Here is a 21,625-nt window from a genome sequence, read left to right as displayed (position 1 = left end):
TTTTTGCTCATAATAATTTGGATACTCCAATTATTTCTACAGATGACTCTTTTGGGAAGCTATGCGGGATAAAATCCTGAATCAATTCTCATTCTTCTTTTGAATAACAAAAAATCCTAGCAACTCTGTTGGTGTAAGTCTTAGACTAAGTTCTGAGAATTCATGCAGATGCATTTGAAGAGTACTTTCATGTGTTTTTCTTGCCCCTCTGCTAGAAGCCACCATTCTTGTAACAACAAGGTTATCTACTTCTGGAATAATGCTATTCAACTGATGGGTAGAGAGATGTAAAGAATTTCTGCTTTCAGCACATGCTTATACACTAGACTGCGAACTCAAGCAGCTCAGTGCTACGATTAATACTTGCTACGTGACAGCTCTGACAGCCAAAGAGATAACTATACCCAAATACTGAGTACAAAATCTGCAGCCAATATAGTTACATCTCACAAGAATAAAATATGGGAGGATAATGTCCAGTTCATTAGAAGGGCTTGATTTTTGTAGTTATGTTTTGTAAGCCTTTCATTATGGTTGCAGCTATACCAATATTATCTTTAAGCTTTACAAAGACTATGTCTACTCTCTGTGGCTGCACCAATAAACCAAGCAAATCTTTGATCTGATTTAGTCATTCTAGTACAGAAATGGTTACAGTCAAGCTTTGAAATACTGAGAAATGAAAAGTGTTACGTAGAAGCTAGCTGGGATCATTTGAGTGGTGCAAACAGCTCCTGTACTGGTTTCAATGTTTAATTACATTCTTACTCACAGATGTTGAAGAGCTTCTGGGCTATACCGCATTCTCAAACACACGTTCAAATTCTTACTTAGGACAATAGCTGTTGATCTTGTGTATCTGACAGTAGAAGTAGGCTTCAAACATAAGGCAAACCATTTGCATCATGTTGATTATGGTTTTGTATTTATTTTAATCATATAGATTCCACACCTTGCACTCAAAGAGTGAAAATAAAATCAAATGAAGAACTGCATAAAACAAAGTTCATCAGCAAAGAGAGAATGGGAAGCATTCATGTCTTAAAAATTCAGATAAGCAGAAACAAAGCCAAAATCCCAATGCTCAAGCAAGTGTTAGGCTCTTTAAGCACTTGAAGGAACTGAAAGTACAGCTCTTAAACACATTTAGGACAGGAACTAATAAAGTATTGAGATGCCTAACCCCTCATTCAGCCCTTACACTTTAGGGGCTACTGTTTAATTTTCTACACAGGAATTCAATAAGTAAAGAGTAGATTTTTGTTATGGTTCAGAAAAGGATGGCAGAGAAAACAAAAAAAGCCCTTCCAGCAAGGACAGGACACCAAAAAACAGCAATTATTTGTACATCTGTGTAACTTCACTTTCAAATCTAATCTTCATGAAGATACTACCTTATTCCCAGCAGTAAATTTACATGTCTTTATACTTATGTAACTAGGGCCTAAACCATAAATGCAAGTAGGTGAAATATAAAATACCTCATAACAGTACTGTTCAATTGGCCATTCTTTTCCAGCTTCTTTCTAGTTTTACTGCTTAACTAATTTCTTAGTAAAAGTTATTCACGGATATAGAAGCAATTCACTAGCTTTTAAAAAATGACATTCATCTATATCTTTTTCTTTGGTAGCAAACCTAATCTAACTTTTTATCTCTGAGACTCCTGGGTGAAGTATAAAATACTGATTGAAGGCTGAAGCCAAACCCATCTGCAAGATTACTGTAAAGCATTGAAACAAATTATTAAGAGACCCACTGGGAAAGATAGAAACTAGGAGCTCTACCAAATTACTCTGATTTAAGTACATGATGAAAAGAGCTAGATTTAAACTGTGTGCTGTTAATTTACTTTAGCCAGTATAAAACGTGTGGTGATATTATATAGTAGTTAACCCCTGAGGGGCAGGGAATATTGAAAAATTTTACATATGTGGACTGCAGTACAAGCATCTTTTAGTCTGCTGAAAACTACATGATATCCCTAATATATTTTTGTTCATGAAAATAACACAGGATGTGATATTGTTTGGTAATCAGAATGAGTTTTATCTTAGTATCTTTTATTTGAGGCTTGACCAAACTCTTACAGCACTGGATGATTCAAACAACATGTGACGTGTACTGTTTAAAGACTGAATCACATTTTTTCACCACCCCGTATACAACCATTTACATGTGCCACTATTAAACTCTTTGCTTTGATTTTTTTTTTTTTTTAAACACAAGCAGTCCCAAACCATCTGCATTGAATATGACCTGCCACATGTTTATAAAGTCAGAGTATAGCAATCTGACCATGGAGGGAGCAAGCTACATCTTAACAGCTGCAAGCCTTGGGTCTAAGGTGACTGGAATTTCTCAGACATGCTCCATCTGGATAATGGGGAAGTAGGAGAGAGTAAATTGCTGTGATAGCAGCCTTGGAAGCAGCAATAAATTTTAGCAAACTTGCTTAGCCATACTTGTGGAATAATCTGTGAGAAAATATTATAGTAAGAAAGTATCTGCTAAACAACAACCAAAAGCTAGAGGGGTAAAGTAATTTCAAGGGAAAGCTCTTCCTTGCCAAACTACTCACCTATGTAAAAAAGTAAGGAATCGGGAACTAAAAAAACTCCTCCAATTTTAAAACATAGCATCAATCATTTAAGTTTCATCTTTTTAGATTAGTACTTCAAAATTAGGATAATGTTTTAATCTAATGGGGATTTGAGAATGATCCAAATGTTTTTTGCTTAGAGGAGATGAACATATGCAAATATGTTTTGCTGAGCTTGAATTGTACACAATTGAATACATAATACAATTGCACGTATAACTGTAACTTACATCAAGCCGTCCTATAAAGGTTTTCTTGTCTACAAAGTTTGATAGCAAAGGCTGAATAAACAAATATCAGAGGACAAGCATCATTAACTAAAATTACACACTTCTCCATATAGTTTTAAACAGACACGTACTTAATACACTGTCATTATTGCAATTCCCTGGTCTAGCCAGTTATTCCACTGACTCCCTTCTCTAAGATTCAGGATGTTAATGTTACCACTTATTTATTGTCTAGTGTAGCTTTGATTGCCATAATGCAAAGACTGCAGCTGTTTGAACGGAAGCTGCATTGAACCTGACTTTACATGGTCAATGCAACGGCTGATACTGAGATCTTTAGCAGCTATCCATTCTAGCATAAATTGCTGCTGAGTCATACTAGTCCTTACTGAGGTGACTGTGCAAGGGGAAAACTCAGTTTACACCAACTTTAGGATTAGAACCATCTGTTTCTGTGATCAGTCCTTCAAATGCGTCTTCTTTGCTCTTTGCATAGAATAATGCAGGAGTATATTGCTGCTTCCTTTCTTGGCTGCAAAGGGGAGTACATCCCTGAGTGAGGCACTTCTCCAAAAACAGCCATGCCACTCTGCTATGTAAACGTGCATAGAAAGGAAGGGGAGGGGGGCACTTCCTTCCTACTCTTCAACAAGGATTGTAATAATTCCAAATTTCAAATTCCTTTAAACATGGATTAAGTCCTTCAACATTAGTCCACTAATAAAATAATACTTCTGTCATAAAATTCTTAGAGTTTAAATACTATGGGACAAAGACAAGATAATCAAAAATACAGTGAAAGGTCATGAGAAGATAGGGGAGGAGATCACTTCAATAGACCAATTCATACTGCAACACTGAAACAAAAAAAACCAAAACCAGTTGTGAAAAATTCCCTTCAGTGCTTCACCTGTTCACATATCACCCGCAGTGACTGAGCTTTCATTCACTATGTGCTACATAGCTCCAAAACATTCTGCCTGGGGATACATGTGAAGCAGCATCCTATCTTAGTGAAAATCACTATTGCTTGGCTTTTAAGCTGTTTATTTCATCTGGATTTTTTTTCCTGCTCATATCATCATAATTTGTCTTTTGTGGTACTTTTATTTAATGATTTGCATCCAGTTTGCGGCCTCAAATGATCCTTAAATGATCTGCACTTAATCTTGGATTCATAGAACACTCAGGTCTCCAGTCAAAACCAAAGTTGCTTTCTACACAAAGATCCTTATTTTAGCATTAAAAAAGGTAACATCTTGATTTTCTTAGGAAAATAGGGAGAATAGCCTCTCTTTCCAAAGGGACTTTCATGACAAACCTATTATTTAAGATGTTAAACCAGAAGTTCCTAGGTTAAGGTTGGCACTAAAAACCAGTTATTTTGGACTGATTTTTTGTGCCAGATGGCAGTGAAAAACTGCCACACTACAAAATTTGCAGAAACACTGCAGAGAATAGCTGACAACAGAAGCTGTGTCACTTGCTAGGGAAAAGAGAATAATGCAATTCTAAGTTTCCAGGCAGAGAAAAAGTAGGAATAATTAGATGTACCATGTACACCGAAGAACCCTCTAACAAATTAACAGAAGAAAATAATTCTCATGCCACATTTACTCTGTCTGCTTACACTTATAGTTTGCATTACAAATGGTGCAATAATGCTTAAATTGATTAAACAAAATATGGAAATACACAGAGTGAGGTAAAAGCAAATACAAAAACCAGCTTTAGGTCACACACCTACAGACTACACAAAGAGTACATCGGCTGAGCTCCCATTTTCAGGTGGATTGCAGTTGATCAGCACTGCGACATGTATGTGATTTACTTCACTGAAAAAAACAAGCTCTCTCTTTAGGATTTTATTTGCATTCTCAGGACCTTATCATTTGAGATTATGTAAAACTGGCAGCTGCTTATAATTATTTGAGGTTTGAGTAGAAATAATTAAAAACATCTGCCTTTATCTTAGTACTACCAGACATAAACCCATGAGCTCGGTTATACCTAACTTCAAAGCTGAAAGCAAAGAATAAAAGAAAGCTTCGCATATTGCCAACAAATTTTCAGTGATTCATTTATATGTACAACCAGTTACTCAACAGCCTTCAAACCTTTAATTATCTTTCAAATATATGTAATTTTGCACTTCTAATTAGATAGCAATTTAATGCTCTCACAAGGATTCAGATGGGCTGTCTTTTTTGAAATGTAAACTCCAATAGGAATAATCATTGGCATTCAAGAGACTGAATTCTTCAGTTATTTAAGTGAACGTGAGGCATTTATACTGTTCAAAGCATTTAAATATTCTGCTGTCAGCTACAGCTGTAGAGTTTTATGGAGTCGCCGAATAAAGCAAGGGTAAGTGTAGGTTATCTTACGTTCCAGGCGGGACTCCCCAGAGAGAAATGAGATTTGCTGCTTATGAAAGGCTAACACTGCTTAAGTGGGGCATTAATGTTTCCCCTGAGACTTGGATTTCTCTGTTTTTCTGTATTAGGAGAAACAAATTTCCCCAGAATTTACAGCTACAGAAGGCTTATTACTGATCTACCGATCTTCAAATACTCCAGGTCGTTTAGCTTAATACAATATATTGTGACCGTCACCATTCTAAGTTTAAAATGGTAACTTACTCAAACAGCTAACCCACCGATATATTTCGATGAGGGCATTGGGATACATACACGGGCTTTATTTCCGTGTGCAATTTTCCCTGTCAAGACCTACCAAATTAAATAAAGATGTGCATTATTTTAGAGAAAGCAATGTATCCATTGAATTGGTTTACAGTGATAAAAAGAGCATTCACACATAGCCATTTGAAAAATCACCGCTGCTAGCCTTGCAGATCTTATACTGAGAGTAAGAACATATGCCTCTATCTTCTCGGAGAGATAGATGATTTTGATTTAAACCCCGAGATATTACAAAATCCTTAGTGATCATGGGTGTTATTAGATTAATTCACAAGTCATAGCACATTCTTAGTCTTACACTTATAAAAAAAATGGTAGAATCTGAATAAAAGCTGCAATTTGATTCCATAACATACGCATCTGTCTTTAAATGTATATTTTCTTTAGTAAAGGAACTTGAGCTCCTTGTTCAGGAACTTCAAGTATTCTACCCTAAATGAACCTAATAATTACCAAAACCAAAATCCCTCTTTTCTTCTGAACAAAAAACCAAATTCCATTGCCAATATGAATCAAAAAAGCCACAGCCTTCACAAAATCTACTAGCAGTCTTGTTATTATTAATTGAAAATCATGCAAATATTAAGACTGAGAGGCAACAGTACAAACCCCTAACACCAGATAAAACAAAGGTGTCAATCTGTGACTATGGCAGGCACTAATCTTTCAATGGCATTCCTTAATTTCTCTGTAATCCCACCACACTTCCCTGAAAGCAGTTTTCCTCTGGCACCAACATTTAATAGACTACACAATGACAGTTACAGGAATGAGTAGCCACAATTAATATGGTGGTTGTTTCTAGATACATGTAAAAGGATGTATCACTTGTTTATTATGCTTCCTTTACATTCAGTGAGCTCATTTCTTCAGCAAACTGTAATGTCACTATGACATATTTTGCATTTTAAAATTTAATGGAGTAACACTAGCACACTGCAAGTGCTTACAGGGTACTGAAAAGCAAGAAATTAAATCTGACAAACTGTTGCTGAGAAAAACTTCATCCTCGTGCACACATTTCAAGCATGTATGAAGGAGCCTCAGAAACCAAGTTACTGCCCTAAAAATCTCAAAAAATCACTTTTGAGCCCCCAAACAATGTTTTTCTAAACAATAAGTCACGCTTTTAAACTAAATATAAAATGCAAAATTACATCATATAATTCAAAATACGGAAAATAAAATACTACTCTGTAAAAATACAGCCTTTTATTCCAAACGCAGCATATAGGAGCATTCTGATACAGCAATATTGAAAAAAATCGAGATATCATTACCATTAGCTATAGTTCTCTGAGTTACCACTGGAGTAGCTTTGATAGGAAATGTGCCCTAAAAAGAGTAAAACGTGTGAAAACATTTAAAACGCACTCATCCGCTATGTAATTTAAAAAAAAAAAAAAAAAAAAAAAAAAAAGGCTTAGAAATACACCTGAAAGATGACAAAGGCTTTTTTTTTTTCTCGCCATTTAAATTCTGGCTGAGATGCGTTTCTGGATTCTAGCGCTGCAGTTTCCACCGCAGCCCCCCCGCAGCCTCGCCCTCCCGGGCGGGGCGGAGCGGGCACCGCCCCCGCGCCCCCTGGGCGGTGCTGAGGCGCCACCGCATGGCCGCCGCCCCGCACCGCAGCCGCTGTCGCCCCGCCCGCTCCCCCCGGGCCCGGGGGAGGCGGCGCGGGGGGCGGCCCACCCCGGGCCGCGCCTGACGGACAGGGCGGCCAGTCACCGCTGGGGGAAAGGGCTGGCGCGGGCCCGGGTGGGTTGGGGGAGGAAAGGGCAGCAAGGGGAAGGGAGGCAGAGGCGCAGTTTCTGTGCCCGTGAAGCATATGGGTAATTTACGCTCAGTCGTTGACCTGTCAAGGCCTCGCAAGCTCTCTCTTTTTATTCTCCAAAAGGAATTTCCAAGGGGTTCCTTATTCCCTGATTAGCATGATTTATGATGTTGTACATCAAGACTCATCACTCTAGTAATGTCTTTTAGAGAAGACTAACTGGTCCCTCTATGGCAACAGCCACCCATGAAAACAGCCAGCCAGCACGGAGCTGGAAGCCTGCGGGCTCCTTCAGCAGCTGTCATAAACCTCTACAAGCACCTTCCAAGTATCTAGAAAGTACTTTCCTCTTCTTCCTTCAATTCCTCCCACCAGCTGCCCATGCACACGCAACCAGTCATCCTAACTGAAAGCCGAGTTTATTCAAAAAAAAGCAGAAGAAACAGGAAGTTTCAAAGAAAAACATTTTAAAACATAAACCCAATAGGATAATCAGCACAAAAATGTAGCTGGCTTAATGATTAAATACACAGGTCAGCATAAGATAAAAATCTGGTGCAACAGGAAGCACTCTTCCTCAGTGACCATTTGCTATCCTGCTTGTCTGCTCAGTGTCCCATAAGACAATTCCTTAAAAAGCAGTTATGTCAGCTGCAGAACTAACAGATATGGCCACTGGGGTTAGTAACTCAGGAGTCTAGTAATATTCTAGGTTTACATCACCATAGGAAAATATAATAGCAATATAAACCAGCGTGGATCAAGTCAGTAATCAATGTAACTTGAACGTAAACTCTAACTCACCCAAATTTTAGATATCTTTGTTGAATTACCTAATTCCAGTCCTACATGCCTATTTTCACATACTTCTTGTCACAAGTTTTGTGGAATGTTTTGCCACTAGTTACAATGGTATCAGGATTCAGCCTGCGGTATAATCTAAGGGCCCAAAGTCAGCAATCACTTCATTCTCAAAAACTCTACTGAAGGCAACAGAAGACTCCTGTTATGCACTACTGACAGAACCCAGGGGTAAAAATGACTCTTCCAAAAAAATGAAATGAACAGACCATGAATATATCACAATGAGTTCCCTATAGTTGACAGCTTATGGGCTACTGCCCAACATTTTGATTTTAAAAAGAGTGATTGTTGTGTAAGGTAATGAAATAAGTGCCTTCAAGAGGTACACTGGGGCAAGGGATAGTAACAGAAACCCATATTTTGCCTCATTAAAACATGCCACCACAACAGAAATAAGGAAAGAGGGTAACACCCTTTGTCAGCATAACTTAAAGCTATCCAATGTGCCTGGATTTCTTTACCTTCTGTTTATGAAAAAAATCTATCCTGTAATGAATAAATACTAATATTTTTGAAGGAAGTAATTTGCCAGAAGAGAAAGGGACAGTACAGAAGATACACGTGTTGTCAAACTTTTGCAATCTAGATAGGGAACTTTCAAATATATATTCCAATGGCTTGCAAATATAGGCTGTCAGATGTACTTAGGGTACTTGAAGATTTCAGAAGCATTTTTAGGAAACAAGACCAGGTCATGATTTTAGTATTATGAGAATTGGGGAACACTACAAAAAACAATGCATTTATATCCAATTTAAAATGGGATATTAAAAAAACCCAAAACAAACCTACATAGATTTTAATACATACAGAGATAAGAAAAAGTATTCTGAAGGTATGAATAGCCAACCATGAACTAAAAACAATCCACTATCACATTTTCTGTAGCAACAAACAACTTCTCCACACACTGGCATTTCCCACCAAAAAAAATGTTTAATATAAAAAGTTTACATTAAAGCACAGCAACATTTATTTCAGCATTTTAACCACTGAGGTGAATTAACTTAACTAGTCTAATATAGATTTTCCAATAGCAAATTACAGGAAAAGATACAGATTCTGTGACAGTCAAATTTTAAATTGACTCAGTGTGCATGTAACTTCGTCTCTTTTAAGCAATTTTTAGGCTATGTCAATGGTGCAGCTGGATGTGAGATAAAAGCAAAATTACAGTCACTTAACATGGACAAGCTAGGTGAGGTAACGAACCAGTGAAGATGCAGCAGAAGAGACCTGAAGATGCATTAAAAATCTTTGTATATAATGCAGGTGCTCTAAGGAGGTTTTGTACAGCCCTATTGCTGCCTCTTCTCTGCTACGGTTACTAAATAAAGCCCAGCAGGCAACCTCAGTCAGAAAAGGAAAGAACATGGAAGAATGGATAAATAAGAGATCAGAAAAATACGGAGACCATGACAACAAAATGCCAAAATGCAGAAAAGTAAGCGTAAAAAACATTATAGCAAGACTGCAAATATTGGTTGTTTATTGTGATAAGAAGATTCAATGAGATAAGCATCACAAATTATTACACAAAGTAAAAAATGGAAAAGAAAAAAATAGATCAGGAGCTTCTGCTTTCCAAATTCATAAGAACTAAATTTCTAACAAAATTTAAAAATCTAATTCAAGATAAAAACTGCATGAAACGGTTACGATATGAAAAATCGCTACTGTGAGAAGTCAAGCAGACAAAAATGAGTATGTTAGTATGGATAACAGAATTATCCACTCTAATAAGTCTTCATGTTAAAATGTCAGGACCAAATTTTATGAGCAGAAGCCTATCTGAAACTCTTAAAAGTTGTACTGTCTGCTGCGAGGTTTTCCACATCCTCTTACTCAGTTCCCACATCTTCCTCAGGAACAAACTTATGTTGGACACTGCTGGAAATAGCTGGGTCTAGGTGTGGTGAATCAACCTCATAAATCCTACACTTACGTACTTCTCAAGTATGTAATATCTTGTAGAGGTGAAACACATTTTGACTGAGGGAGGAAATGCTTAGGTATCTATTTAGAGTCTTCTGTCTTCCTTAAGATTAAACTGCTTCTACTGAGGCTGGAAGCTTTTCACTTCTAACATTTATATATTCAGGTAGCAGAGGTCCAAATCCCCATAAAACAAGAAGATACAGATTTATCATTATGAGAAATCATTTGTCAGCAGTGTAGAGATGAAAAAAAAAAGATCACTGGAGCATGTTCATTTAACTGATTGATGTCTGAGCTGTCTGTACCTGCATATATACCTGTAGTGACTCACCATTGGAATAGTAAAAAAGCCAATGAGAAAATTTGCAAGAGCCATTTCTGAGAATTGTGTTGCTTATTAGCCAGTGATTTGCCAAATTCTCTACAGGTATTGTCTTCCTTTCTACAGCTGTGAAAAATTCTACCATCCAGAATCATGGGTGATATTCTTAGAAGAAAAATTACAATTCCAGCATTTATTTTCAAATTTTTTCCAAGACACTGTAATGTCTGCTTTGCCATTTGGTTGTTTGTCCATTTTACAGTGAAGTTACTGAGAAAATGTTTTTCCATTCACCCATGGAAGTCACCTCTACTCCAGTTAAAAAATAAATGGGGAAACAATAAGTGCAAATACAAATGTTGATTGTGTAATTCTTAGTCCAAATATTAGAAAGAGAAATTATTTTGCTGAATGAAAACATCAGATATGCAAATGACTTAATAAATCATGATTTTCAATAATTTTATTTTTGTATGAAATTATCCATCAAATTAATATTTCTGATTTCTACTAAAATATTCTTGAAGTCAGACATTACTGGAAGTGCCTGCGTAAGAAATGCATATGGCATCCATGTGTATACAGCAGTGGAATTATTAATACCAATGCTTTGCTAAGAGTTGATAGTGATGGAACACTTGCAAGTGCTGTTCCTAAACAATGATGCAATCAAGCATATACCATTTCTCTAGGGTGTTAAGTTGATAAACATTCTGTAACAGGCACTTCTATTTTTCTTGCTGCGATTAATGCAAACAAGATGATAATGGAAACTAAAGGTAAAATTTGCTGCTATTTCTCTTTTAGTACAAAAATCCCTTGTGCCCCTATTTTGCTTAAGAATGTGCTTTACTGAAATTTCTGCACATATGTTAAATTAGCTTTAACACTTTAACATGACAAATAGGGGTTATTACATAGCAATAGAGCATTCTGGCATTCCGTTTTAATGTAACATGAACATAATGATAGCAATTTTTGGCTTTGCCATTTTGCGGTAATGGAGACCTGCATCTTTTGCAGAAACAACTTGTGTATTTATTTTCCTTTATTTTTTTTCATGCTAACCTTTGTTTCCAGAGGTAAATTTAGCAAGAATTACAATGTGTTATAAAGCAATATAAAGTAACTGGCCTGTTGTATTTAATTTTTAATGAATATTACATTATTCACACTGAAAGAAAAACAAATACAACATATATAGCTAAATAAAATAGATCAGTAAATAGTATTCTTACCAATGGCCTAAGTTCTGGATGAGTCAAAATATATCCATTGTTTGTAATTGCAAAAGCATATCCATGAATACCTAACTGTAAGAGTAAATGAGAAAGAAATACTAATTAGCACGGTCTCCAGTAAATTCTTAAGCAAAAAATCAGGCAAGAATTTAATTATCCAGGGCTTAAAGCTGACATTCATAACCCTTATCCACATAGTATTTCATTATAACACATGCAAAGCTCTGATCCTTGACATTTTGTGAAAATGAGAACCCGTCATTGTAACGAATTCAGCATGTAGCACAATTTTAAAATGTCACACTCACTTTGCTATCTAGGGCACTTATTTCTCTGTGCTTTAAAGTGAATTAGATGTACACATATATATGAGACATCGTAGCATGTGCCAAAGCAAAGGGATACTGAAATGTAGTAAATTCACCTATTCCCAGGAGTGGCTAAGTTCAGCTTACTTCACTTGTTCAAGAGATGTTGAGAATCATTTAAATAAATAGTACTGAATGTACAATTATAGTGAGCAAGCAGTGGCACGTCATATGTGGTATTTACATCTTCCAGTCTTAAAAGCATTTTACCTCTCTGTTTGTTAAGGTTCATCTGGAGCCACAGAAGGCGGCGTATTTCCACTGAAGAAACTCCACTCCGGTACATTTACATATTTGTACCGAGTGGAACTCTGGGAGATCATTTGAGAGCAATGAAATGCTTTATGAGGCCTAACGGTATATGTAATCAAATTTAGCACTGTACTTATTTAAATAACAATAGTACTCTTTTAACAATATGCCTATTACACAGTTGATTGCACCCACTGAATGCAATAAATGTACCTTCAAATCATTCATGTGGTCATTCAAACATCCCTTCTTCACATAAACTTGTTGCTAACATGGAATCTTTCTGCAGCTTCAGTATGTAACTTTTACCATGCAAAGAGTATATCTCACTATACTTTATCACATTTTTTTTCAGTTCTGAAGTAACATAATATAACATCCCATATATCTTAAGTATCGTGATGAACTGAGGTATTAAAACCCAGCCAACCAAACAAAAAAACCACACCCCAAACTCCAGAACTATCTTGCTTTGCTATTTACATTTCTCACTACTAACAGCCTTTTTATTTTACTTCAGTACATTCTTAAATGCTTTCCTGAAGTAGGTGCTTAGGAATTTGTCTGGCATAAAGCAAAGTGAGCAAGGTTGACAAGTCAGAATCATTTCTAAGAGGCAAGTAGGACAGCAAGTCTGTTGGCTTCTGTAATTTTCTGGAAACATAAACCAGAGTATGATATTCTGGCAAGGTCATAGAGAAAACATACCAGGTAGATTTATACTGTCTCTCTGTGAATGATTGTATACGGTCAACTGTATCTGCCATATAGAAGATTGTTTCATAAATTAGCGGTTTTCCTAAAGCAATAAACTTCAGTGAAAGTAGTAGAAGATGATATGTTCTTGGCATCTCTTCATAAAGGAGATAACCAAAATAATAACAGTGGACATATTTTACCTATTATAGTATGACAAGTGAACTAGCTGTTGGCTAAATATCAGATCTTGGGTATAATTATCTGTGTTGACAACTGCAGAATGACATCCAAGCAATGGAAGTCAGGTACGGAAACAAATGTGGGCGGTATACTTCACAAAATATTTGTCTATTTGAAGCATACCCAGACTCCAAGGGTAGTATTTTATTGTGTGTTGTGCAATATGTGAAACTGCATACTCTCTGCACTTAAAATGATGTGGTTTGAGAGATACTGCCACGTACAGTAGTATTGCCATCTTAAACCTTGAACTGTGTCCCTAAATGACAGTTTCAGAAACAAAAAAACTTTTTCTAACTGCTATAAGATGCCACATGAAAACTAAGTATTCCTAAATCCAACCCTACCTTATTGAGGAGAAACTGTCGCTGACATCTGGGGAAGTTTAGTCTAGATAATAACTGCTGAAAATAGCTTATTGTTATTATTCATTTTCCTCAGCATAAAATCCACCTCATCTAAGCTAAGAGAATTCTAGGTCAGCAGAATTCTATTTCCAACCAATCATTTTATATCCCTTTGTGAATTTTATTTCACATGCTGCCTCTACAGAAATGGGTCCCAGGGGTGATTATGCTCTTGCAATTGCATGGTCATTTTACTGTTCAGAAATGTTTATGGTATGTGAGACTGGAAGTTATAACTCAAGTGATTTCACTAACCTAACTGTATTGCATGATATTGGTGCCTCCTGTAATAATCCTCTCTTGCATTACATCCTACAATATAAAATGTACCTTCAAATAATAAGTCTAATATTCAGAAAGAGGATTGTATATTACTTCTGCAGAAAACTAAATCTTAAAAAATATAATAGCAAATGACAAAAAGAGAAATTTTCATTTTCCTGCCTATCTTCTTTTCTGAATCACTCTCACTCTGCGGCAATACGTTTTATTAAAGCCCGACACACTCCCTAGGTTCTTGTATTCAGACTGTGTCTGAATCTTACACGTGACTTTTGAATAACATCACTGTGAGTGGCGTTTTCTATCCAGCCATGCACAGCTAGGCTTTAATTTCTTCAGTTACCACGGTGTTCTTCCTCCTCATTTCAAATGAAACTTGCTCTACCCATAGCTCCTTAGAAGGTTGCTCCAAAAACTGTTTCCATTGCTTCAAATTTTGGTCTCTCTTCTACCTTCTACTGATTCTGTATTTCTGCATGCACAAAAGTTTAATATAAGTTGTGGTTAACTAACTTTGGCGGTTAGTGTGCTGAGACTGTTCTCTGTTATTTATCCTGACCAGCAATGTCTGTATTCATTGTGTTCTGATATCGGTGTGTAGTCATCTGCTACCTCTTCCCATAGTCTGCAAACTTTTTTACAGCTGGGACAGCCTTTCTGTTCTGTTTTTGCATGGCATCTAGCCTAGTGGGATCCAGGTCCCAGGAAATTACTCCAATACACGTTATCAACATTAATGCCAGTATTTTATGCTTTTTTTAAATCAAATTCTTACTTAATTTAAACATTCCAGTTACTGCATATTGATCTACAAAATTATTTGGTAATTGCTAATGTCTTCAATTAGAATTAAAATCGGCAGGAGGATTTTCTTTTCCTTCTAACTGGAATTATCTACAAAAACACAGAGGAATATTCAAAGGCACTCGACATCAGCTTATTCCTCTACCCTCTTAGAAATCAGTAAATGAGAGCATGGCAAACAATTGAGGGAAGTATGACATAAAGATTTATACTCAGAACAGGTATGTGTCAAAATGTAGCTATTCCAATGACTGGCCTCCTTAGTAAAGGCTGTCTATGGTATTGTGTTATGTGCTTATTTGTCTTGCAAAAAAAGGAAATAAAGGGAAAACATTAATTTTATTTTAATTTGTGAATAAAACAGCACTATAGTAAAGTGATTCACACATAGTGAAGCAGTGAACTACTAGTGTATTGCATCAAATTTAAATGGAAAGTAATTCTATCTTTGCATTTGCCTGAAGCCTACTTTTACTGAATTACAAATGTTTCACAACAGATGAAGTGCATCAAATTTTGAAAAATTTTATTATAATTATTTTTTTAAGAATTTTATAGTAGAGTTGTCTCTGAGTTTGGAAAACCAAGTAGAGGGAAATATCTAGCAAATACTGAGTAGGAGAGAAGGATCCACCAGTCTGGTCAGCAGGAACTTGTTCAAATTCCTGAAATGTGCCACTTGCTTTAATTCAAGGAAGTGACTAATCTGGAACATGGAATTGGGACAGGAAGTTCCATACAGAGGCAGGAAACCTAAAGCCATGTTAAGGATAGATTTTTGGACCCTTTTCATAAGGGTTATGAAAGTTGTGCAAATTTTCAACATGAATTCTGGTTATTCTGTGTGGTGTTCTGGTTATACTGTATGGTCGAATCATTTCATTGATTTTATTGTGGACAATACAATAATACCTTCTAGAGCACACTGTGATCTGCAAAAATGTGAAGATCAAACCATATATTAATTTTGGTATTAAAAACTGCACTTGATCTCAGGACCAATGACATTTAGCCATCAGACACTACAAAGCTAAAATTCCTGAGGAAAATAAATAAATTATATTATACTGAGTATAAATGATATATCATTTGTGTATTACCTTGTATTTTGGAATAGTTTTTAAAAGCTCTTTAACTGGAACATCTGTGCCAACTACTCCCAGAAGAATTCCTTTAGATCTCTGAGAAGAACAATAAAAGATGCACTCAATAATAATGAACATTCTCTCTGCTCATTTCACATCACAGCTACTCTACAGAAGTGAATAGATAACAGACAAATTATTTTAAAAGTGGGGAAAGCAGATGCTGGAACAACTCATCTGATCAAATAGTCATTTAATCAATAATACTGCTCCTTTCTACTTTATCTACAATTTACATAGAAAAAGCATGCAAATTTTTGATAGCTATTGAGTCCCTCAATAGAAAACTTCCTCATGAAAAATAGCTTTTGAATTCAAAACTCCTGTTAAAATATGTTACACCCTTCATTCCCAATTTCTCCTGCCATTTGACAAACAAAAGAGAAAGTTTAAGCATTAAGGGGAAAGTACATGTACTTTTCTTTAATAACCTGTTAAATTAGCAAAGATAAACAGATATATACATAATATACTTATAACTAATTAAATTATGAGTCTATGAAATAGAAGCATATCAGTGCAAAGAAGAAAAGGATATAGATTATTTGCTATAAAAAGGTAATATAGAAGTAGGAAAACCCTAAGGCCCAACATCATCTGAGATTTTCTTTTAGACATAGGGTTTCATTATTTTACTATGGTTTCTAGAGTATAGTTTTTTGGGATTATTTGTCCACATTTTTATGCTAACCGCTGACAAAATAAGAAGAGAATAAAAATTTTTAGAGTAGGCTGAAGTCTTACTGGGTCCCTGAAAGCAAGTTCACTGCAGTCAACCCATTATGACATGACAGAAATTGTCTGAGTACTTACAGTCTCATTTTGTTTACTAAATACTGGCATGGCAACAGTTGTCATCAACACCAATCCCTGATCATCAGCAAGCTATATTTGAAAAAGAAATATTATCTCTAAGAACTAAGGAACAATTACAGACATGTGATTGCATTTTTCAATTACATTCTCTTAATTTTAAATGAGAGAAGGCAATTTATCTAAATGACTCTTATGTGGTTAGACTTGCAGTCGGTGCAGCCCAGCCCCAGCCCCAGCCCCATTTCAACTATACCAGCTCTTCCCACCCCACCATCTGCATTGGCAGGAAAGATGCCTCATCTTCATTGCTATTGCAGTCTCCCATGCGAGATACGAAGGCGCTGAAATGTGGATTGTGGAAGCAGCATGTGCAGTAGCAAAGCAGCTGGAGTTCTGTTCTACATCTTTCCCAGTGCCAGCTCTGCCAACAATGCCTCAGGCTGTTTTCTTTCAGCAAGGAACAAGAGTTCATGAGTTGCATGCACTTTGTTCTGGTCCAGACTGAGATCTCATCAGCTAACACAGAAGCAGAAAGAGTGACAGTCAGTTAGGATCCCAGGAGCATCTTTGCTCCATCCAGTTTCAGTTTGCAGGACAAAGAGGTGGCATGAAGCATTAGCTCATTCTGCACATCAAGTTTCAACATATTTCTTCAATTTACGGAGAAAACAGATCTCTCGACCTTGGTTCCATTTCAGGGAAACATGTAGAATACTTATCATTGGCCACAGAGGAGTGACATTGCTCAGACTATTGTCTCTTCACTCTTTGCACCCTCTGGCCAGGCTACATCTTTGCCATAAAGCAAAGGCTAACTGTGATGCTCAAGAAAAGCACTGCTCTGTATGCCTGTAGATCTTCACCATCTAGATATGAAAGATAACTCAAGCAGGAGAGACTGAGTAGCTGAGAGTTACTGTTAAACTCTTTCTGCCCCTATAATTTGGGAAGCTGTTTGAAGTTGAAGAGGCTTATCCATCATTTAAAAGCATGAGATATCCAGTTATAATCACAACTGGAGGTTTTGTAGAACACAATTCAAGTCGGCTTTGTGGCATCTGTGTTTTGCCAAATAGACAAGGCAATAGAGACAATCTTCCTGAGAAATACTGTAGGTGACAGTCATGCCAAATTGCAACTGTGATATTCTCCTGTCACCCCTCCATCAGTATCACACTTTCTATACTCAGGTAGTATTTCTAATACTTTTTTTTTGAGAATTGCAGCAATTCTGATTTTTTGTTAACAAAGCTTTTTGTTATTAATGAAGCAACAGCTATCAACTCGCCAAATTGTCAGAACACGAGTCATATATTATGACCAAAGTATCTTATGAAGAACGTTTCACATTAACAAATTGGACAAAATCTATAACATTACATGTCTTACAGCTCCCAGTCTGCTTCAGGAGGGTTTCAGTTTCCCAAACAAGCATATTTCCTGAAGCATGGCACTATGTCATGGTGAGGAAGAATGTTTGCAGACATCAGACAGGAACACAAATTGGGTTTAGGAGCAAGAAAATTTACATCTGTTAAGGAATCAATAGGGACATGAGGTGGAGCCAAGTTATGATTGTATTTGCTTTTTTTTGTTGTTGTTTTCCTTTTTAATAAGAAGAGGTATTTCCAGCCCTGGTATAATCCTTGATCTATTAAGCAATAGTAAGTTATTAAACAAAACAACCAACAAACAACCCGAAACCAAGAACTCAGCAAAACACTGAGAGTTCAGAGGTTGCACTTGAAAGTCAAATGCGGCTTAAGTAGCATGAGAATTTGCTCTCCTTGGCCAGAGTAGTACAGTTGAGCAGGCTGACATGATCTGTATGGAGAGGAGCCTTCTGTACTATGACAGTCAATAGTCCCAAACACACATACACCAGGAAGTGAAAAAGCATTATGCTGATTATGCGGTGACAACTTGGGGCACTTAGAGATTTTATATGATTGCCCAGGGTTGTTGTTCTCTGACATTACGTATTTGTCAAGTATCAGTACGGTATTATTTTATGAGTCCACTCATTCTCAAGAGATTACCAGTAACGGCTTATTGGATAGGATGCAAGCCAAGGGACAGTCAGTGAAGGTTTAGGGTGTTTGAAATTCTTTAAATGGAGAAAAGAAAAAAAAAAGTCTGAATTCCTGGGAAATTCTGAGAGAACAGGTCTTTATCTCTCAAAACTAACTGGAAGCGTGCAGACAGTGGTTGCCCTGTAATTATGATATCTACAAGTAGCACCAAGGATTGGCTGCTGCAGTCATCTCTATAAAAGTGCAATTTTATAGTCCAGCCTGTTTGTTTTTTTGTTTGTTTTGCAGATGAACAGGTTGTTGGCCACTTCCATAAGTGGAGTCAGCAAATAACTGCATGAGACATGACTTGTATTTGTGATGTTTCACTGAGTCAGCAACTCAAGCTGCAGTATTTGCTTCACAAAAATTGTTAGATTGTGAGGAATTATCTGCTGAGGAGAGGCACAGCTTTACTCCCTGGGCAATGACATTTTGGCAGAAATACTTTGAAATAGTAGAATGTTAGCCACTGGGTATTTCTGCTAAGACAATCAATGGTAGAGCCCATTAATAAATTGCAAAGGAAGCCATGATCTAAGTATTTTGCATTGTTGCTTTGCAAGCCTGACAATTTCTTACATATAGCAGAACCCTGTAACAGCTCATGAAAGTGTTTGAAAAATCTAGTGATTCTGAGAAAAAAACAAACAGTAATGTGCTCTCTAATCGCTAATAAAACTTCAGCTTATATTAGTTACATTCAGAACAAACATGTATCACTAACATCCTCAGGACTGGCTATTTTTTTTTTTTTTTAAATCATCAGTAGATACTTAATTAGAAGTTAATGCTTAATGAAAAATGTTAAATACCAAAACTCAGAATAAGAAAATCAATACATAATGATAAAGTCGCTGAATGACTGTACTAACAGTTCAGGTTATTGTGTAATTAGTAATAAACTCTGTGGTTACCCAATTATTATTTGCTTTTTTTCAAAAGAAAGTGTAGACAATCCTTATGATTCTCAAACTCATCAACTGGACATTAATAAGTCACAGGCTCAGAAAAGAATTATGTAGGCATGTAAAAAAGAAAATATACAGTATGTAGTCAAACATTTCTTACAAGAAACATTTTGAAGAATGATTTTTTTTTTTTTTTAATAAGTACAAAATGCATGTTTCTAAGCAGGCAACAAATAATTTGATTACACATAGAATTGGGGCAGGGGGCTGCTAGTGTTATTGGGAGATACAGAGAATGATACTTATCCTAATATAATGCAATAACATCACCAGATGGATGGTTACAAGTTACATTCAGTGAAGGGTCCTTGGGAATGACTGAAATGTGAAGCATCATGAATTTAATCTCAGTCTTTAAATAGGCCATACCTTATCCAATTTTGTTCTTCCAGTCTCTTAGAAGTAAACTTATATGAGTAACTAATACTAATAGTTACTGCCATTTTTACAAAGGTATGCTTTATGTGGCATAATGATTCCCCAGTCACGCGATTCAGAATTTTTTTAAGCTACATGCTAAGCTTACTTGGCTCATCCTTGCTAACTCCTCATATTCTGGGGGATGGCAGGGTTCATGGGAAACAAAGAGTAAGGTTTGACAAAAAAATACATTTGCACATTATATTTGTTACGAATATATTTCTGCTTAAAAGAAGTGTTGCTGGCAGACAAAGAGTGTTCACAAATAAGGATTAATTTGGACCAAAGTTCACCCGAATGTTGGAACCTCATCTAAATATATATGCAGAGCCACTAATAAATTTCAATCCCTCCAATACTGTTTTGAATTCTTGTTCTGTTCTCAAAGAAAACCCTCTATTTCTTTTCTTCCCCTCTACTACTACACCGGTTTGTTTACTTTCCAGTGCTTAATAATGTCTCTTTACACATTACTCTAAGTATTAACAAATGAAGCTCCTTTCTATTTCTTCAATCTTTATATCCCTGATAAGTTTCTAAGCTTATTCTTTACCTGGGGCACCATATTAGTTACACACATAGGCTCCGACTGACATTAAAGTCATGTCTCTTACCTATTTAGCAGCATATCAATTACTGCGTTTTTATTTCCAAGTGATTACAGAAAATCAAGAAAAAGGCAAGGAAACAAATGCTACTTCATCCCCAGCCCTCAGGAAAATAAAAATTCCACTGGCAAGCTCCAACACTTGAGGCTACCAACAGATGTGAACCAAGGAAGAGGTATGTGCTTTGAAGTGCCTTTCAAAACACTTTACTGCTCAGTAATTTTTGCTGTAAAATTAAACAATATAAGCAGCATTCAAATGCATCTAAACACTTCCCAGATTCAGTACAACATTCTGCAGGATATAAGATGGAACAAAATCAAAATTGGTAGAATAGTACAAAAATAGTCTCAAATAATGGTTTTTGTCGGATATTGCTGTCATTTCCTAGGGATGCTTCAGGACGTTTAGTTTCCAAATACCACTGTCCTCTGCCAGGACTTGGGTATCTAATTTCATTAGGCCTCTGAAAATTCTAGGCAGCTATTAATTGTTGTTGCCTTTTTAGGAATGCTGGCAAAATATAGCCATAAAGTAATCACTGAAAAACAGTTTAACAGTTTTAGGCCAGCAATGGTATCTGTGCACTTAGAATTTTGTTCTGCATAAACATATCTGCATAGACAAACTTGTTAAGGTCCCTTGCAATTTTTGAAGAAAGTACTTCCTGATTTCACAAGTGGATGTGAACTGCAGTTTCTTCAAATTCTTGGTTTCAGATTACTGGAAACAGAAGGAAACTAACACCAATAAAGGGTAACATTCAAAAGCAATGTTTAAGGCATTGTCAGATGCTTCAGTCAGCAATTTAAAATCAGTGAAATGAAAATGAAATGAGAAAATAAATATAAAGATCCAAAAATTT

The 21,625-nt window shown here is 36.2% G+C and overlaps 1 protein-coding gene across 1 annotated transcript in view; it reads right to left on the bottom strand.

Annotated features, from left to right (window-relative positions):
- The window catches only part of CACNA2D3 (calcium voltage-gated channel auxiliary subunit alpha2delta 3), a 466,721-nt gene that overhangs the window by 106,404 nt on the left and 338,692 nt on the right, over window positions 1-21,625 (bottom strand). The window contains exons 15-17 of the mRNA XM_086470039.1: window positions 16,687-16,758; window positions 15,829-15,909; window positions 11,674-11,748 (exon numbers count right to left, since the gene is read on the bottom strand). Of these exons, the coding sequence (XP_086326165.1) occupies window positions 11,674-11,748; window positions 15,829-15,909; window positions 16,687-16,758 (228 nt within the window). The remainder of the gene's footprint in view (window positions 1-11,673; window positions 11,749-15,828; window positions 15,910-16,686; window positions 16,759-21,625) is intronic.

Source organism: Leptosomus discolor, chromosome 9, assembly GCF_034619465.1.
Source record: "Leptosomus discolor isolate bLepDis1 chromosome 9, bLepDis1.hap2, whole genome shotgun sequence".
Classification (NCBI taxonomy): Eukaryota; Metazoa; Chordata; class Aves; order Leptosomiformes; family Leptosomidae; genus Leptosomus; species Leptosomus discolor.
The sequence above is the reverse complement of the archived record's forward strand: the minus strand, read 5'-3'. Positions and strand labels throughout refer to the sequence as shown.